Source organism: Rhizopus delemar, genomic scaffold (assembly GCF_000149305.1).
Source record: "Rhizopus delemar RA 99-880 supercont3.6 genomic scaffold, whole genome shotgun sequence".
Lineage (NCBI taxonomy): Eukaryota > Fungi > Mucoromycota > Mucoromycetes > Mucorales > Rhizopodaceae > Rhizopus > Rhizopus delemar.
Window position 1 is genome coordinate 290656 of NW_027137832.1, and position 3348 is coordinate 294003.

Sequence of the window (3348 nt, forward strand, 5' to 3'; positions counted from 1 at the left end):
ATGAAAATAAAAAGTTATAGTACAAAAACATGGAATGAACATCCTTTACATCCAAAGATAGCAGATTGTCGTACAGTAGACTGGTAAGCATATCTCAAGTTCAATGACTAAATCATCTCATATCTTTCTTAGGATATTCTTGATCGATTTACTTAATTTCTCGTTTTGGAGTGATTTAGATGTGGCTGATAAAAGTAAACCACATCAAGATAGATATGCGATTGATTACGATGGAAAGTCATATACTGGTTATTGGTCATTATGTGCTGCTGTCAATCGAGCATTGGATAATGGAATACCTATTACTTTACCTTCTTATTACGCAAACAAGGCTTCAGATCAAGACCTTTTAGATATATTCAAATCAGATACAAAGGAAACATGTCCCATGTTGAATGAAAGAATAAGGGTGATGAGAGAAGCCGGCAAGGTTTTATGTGAAGTAAGTTATTATTTAAATTGCCATTTGTTAATAAACTGTTATAGGAATTTGATGGATCTTTTATCAATTGTATAATAAAAGCAAATTATTCTGCTTCTACTCTATTAGATATCATCATAAATCATTTTCCTTCATTTAGAGATATTCATCAATTTAAAGATAGAAAAGGTAATAAGCTTATTGAAGCAAAATTCATCACATTAATACAACAATCAGTTTTTATCTTAAAGAGAGCTCAAATACTTATTGCTGATCTTTGGGCTTGTTTTGATGGTCAAGACTATGGTCGATTTGATGATATTGATTCTATTACGATGTTTGCTGATTATAGAGTACCTCAGGTATAAATAAAATTGAGCAAAAGAGCTTTACTTACAGAGAATAGGCCTTATATCAACTCGGATTGCTTTCTTATTCTCCTCAATTAATCGAAAGATTAGAAAGACGTGAATACTTTCCTTCAGGTTCAGAAGATGAAGTAGAAATACGTGGCAATTCTATTTGGGCAGTTGAATTAGTCAAGGAAAGAATGTATCAAATTGACCCTACAATCAAAGTGAATGCTATTTTGATTGATTTCTATGTTTGGGATTTAGCAAAAGAAATTCAAGATCAGATGATTGTGCCAACTCATCGTACAAGAAGTTGCTTTTATTAATAAAATATTGAAAAGGGAGGTCTCGAATCATTAGTGTGAGAATTTGATAAGTTGGGAGATTGTTGCTGAGCTTTTGTGTAATTGATCCATCTTGCGCCATTTTCAAACAGTAAAATGACATCAAGTAGGTCATCAAATGACTTACCCTATCTTATGCTCAATCCATACACTCTATGTTTACAACCGACGTCCATTCTCTCTTCGTTTCCTTCTCATTCTTGTTCTTTTGTTTTACTCTATGAAAATAATGCAGTCTTCCTTCTTTTTTACATCACCTTTATGTCTTTAATAATGTGGCTTATATAAATCCATGTTACAATGTGCAAATCGTGCAGCTATATTGAATGCGTTATGAAGTAGTAAGAATATCATTCTGACATATCATCAGTCTCTTTTTTTATTTTTATTTCTTCTGGTTGACTTACGATATTGTGAAACAATCACGTCCATCAATCGTTCATCTCAATCTTTTGTTGTACTTTTTCACTAATAACAATTCTCTTTCTGACAAGGACATCCATCTGTGTACTGAGCATTGTTAAATTCACTTACTTCTTTAAGTTATTTCGACCGATCTTTCTAACAGGCAAGTTTGATAAAGAATATAATGCTATCAAATATTTTGAAGCGCACAATGCTGCATTCATTCACTTGTGTTCAATCTATATTCTAAGAATCGTAACATTTTGATTTCTTTATCAATCTTAACTCTGCATCCCGTAATTCAATGAATATAATGAAGCAAATTGCCATCAACTGGCTCTTATTGTTTTTAGTTACAGCTTCATTAAACTTATTTTCATATTCTACTCAGCCTTTTTGATCTTTAGAGGGAAATATATTCATATGATGATTCTACATCTCATAAACTGAGGCTGACATTCGTCGAATAGATGTATACATTTCGTAAAAATAAAAATTGCCATTTTAGGCTTATTCTCCAATTTATTCTGAATTATCTGATATTTATATCAAATTGTGTACGGCCTTGATTCCCTTTGCTCTTGGGTTGCTTAAATGATTGAAGATATCGTCTTTTTGACGGAGGGGAAAAACAAGATTCAGCTGAGCCATTGGCTTCATGTCAATTTCTTTCCTTGGTAGCCTGGTTTGTCTTTTTCTGAGTTAAGCGTACCTCATATTGGTTTACTACACAATACAATCACTTTTGTATCGCTTCATATGGAAAGTATGCTTTAAAACCCAGTTATTATACACGTTCACCATACGACTGTAGAGCTGCATAATTTATTTTTTGTAGGAGAAATAAAATAGAGAGAGACTGTTGATAAGAATCTATTTTATTAATTGGACTTTTCATTTTCTTCTTTCAATACATCTGACCATAGATTGTTTACTTGATCTTCTGTAACATCAGGAAAGATAACTTTAAAGACGTCTTGGTAAGTATCGCATGGAATACCCGTCATGTCTTCCTTGATATATTCGGGTAACTCGTCCCAGTCAGCTTGATTATCCTTGGGGAACAAAATAGTATTTACTTTAGATCTCTTGGCTGCAATTGTCTTTTCTTTTAATCCTCCAATCTTTAAAACTTTTCCTGTCACAGTCAATTCACCCGTCATAGCAATATTTGAGCTAACAGGTTTGTTAAAGGCAAGAGATAGTAATGAAGTGGCCATAGTGATACCAGCAGATGGTCCTAGATATAAAATGGATGAATAAATCAAAGCTAACCAAAAGTTGTTTTTCTTATACCATCTTTAGGAACCGCTCCAGCAGGGCAATGCAAATGAACCTTTGCCTTCTCAAAGAACTTGTTTCCAGGGAATCGTGTAGCTACCAAGGATTTAGCATAAGTGTAAGCGATACTTGTTGATTCTTTCATAACATCTCCAAGTTGACCGGTTTTAGAAAGCTGAGGTGTTGATTTAGTATTCAGAGATGATTCAAGAACAGATTCGATATAAAGAGATGAGCCACCTATTTACAAATAAAAAAATGAATTTTATCTATTTTATAAACATCTTGGTTTTTTTTTTTTTTTTTTTACCCATGCTTGTCCATGCCAATCCCATAACAACACCTGGTGGTGCTTGCTCATAGAGGCGTTCAGCTTGGTAAACTTGAGGTCCCACATAATCCTTTAAGTTTTCAGAGTTGATTTCAAACTTGATGTCACTAGAAATGGGCAATGGCTTTACACTCTCTTCCTTCACTACTCCTTTTTCTTTTGATACATCTGCATTCATTTCTTTACTATCATCCGCTTTGTGTCTTCACCTGC

The 3348-nt window shown here is 33.4% G+C and overlaps 2 protein-coding genes across 2 annotated transcripts in view; one reads left to right on the forward strand and one right to left on the reverse strand.

The window, feature by feature from the left end:
* Positions 1-1100, forward strand: RO3G_08101 (uncharacterized protein; the record flags this gene model as incomplete). Its single annotated transcript, XM_067662691.1, has 5 exons — positions 1-83; positions 133-442; positions 487-610; positions 659-783; positions 828-1100. The coding sequence occupies 5 exons, from the start codon at positions 1-3 to the stop codon at positions 1098-1100; spliced, it is 915 nt and encodes a 304-aa protein (XP_067518792.1).
* Positions 1101-2404: 1304 nt separating this feature from the next.
* The window catches only part of RO3G_08102 (ATP-dependent protease La), a gene marked incomplete at both ends in the record, with an annotated part of 3130 nt that continues 2186 nt past the window's right edge, over positions 2405-3348 (reverse strand). The window contains 4 exons of the mRNA XM_067662692.1: positions 2405-2763; positions 2820-3044; positions 3115-3242; positions 3284-3303. Coding sequence (XP_067518793.1) covers positions 2405-2763; positions 2820-3044; positions 3115-3242; positions 3284-3303 — 732 coding nt within the window. The remainder of the gene's footprint in view (positions 2764-2819; positions 3045-3114; positions 3243-3283; positions 3304-3348) is intronic.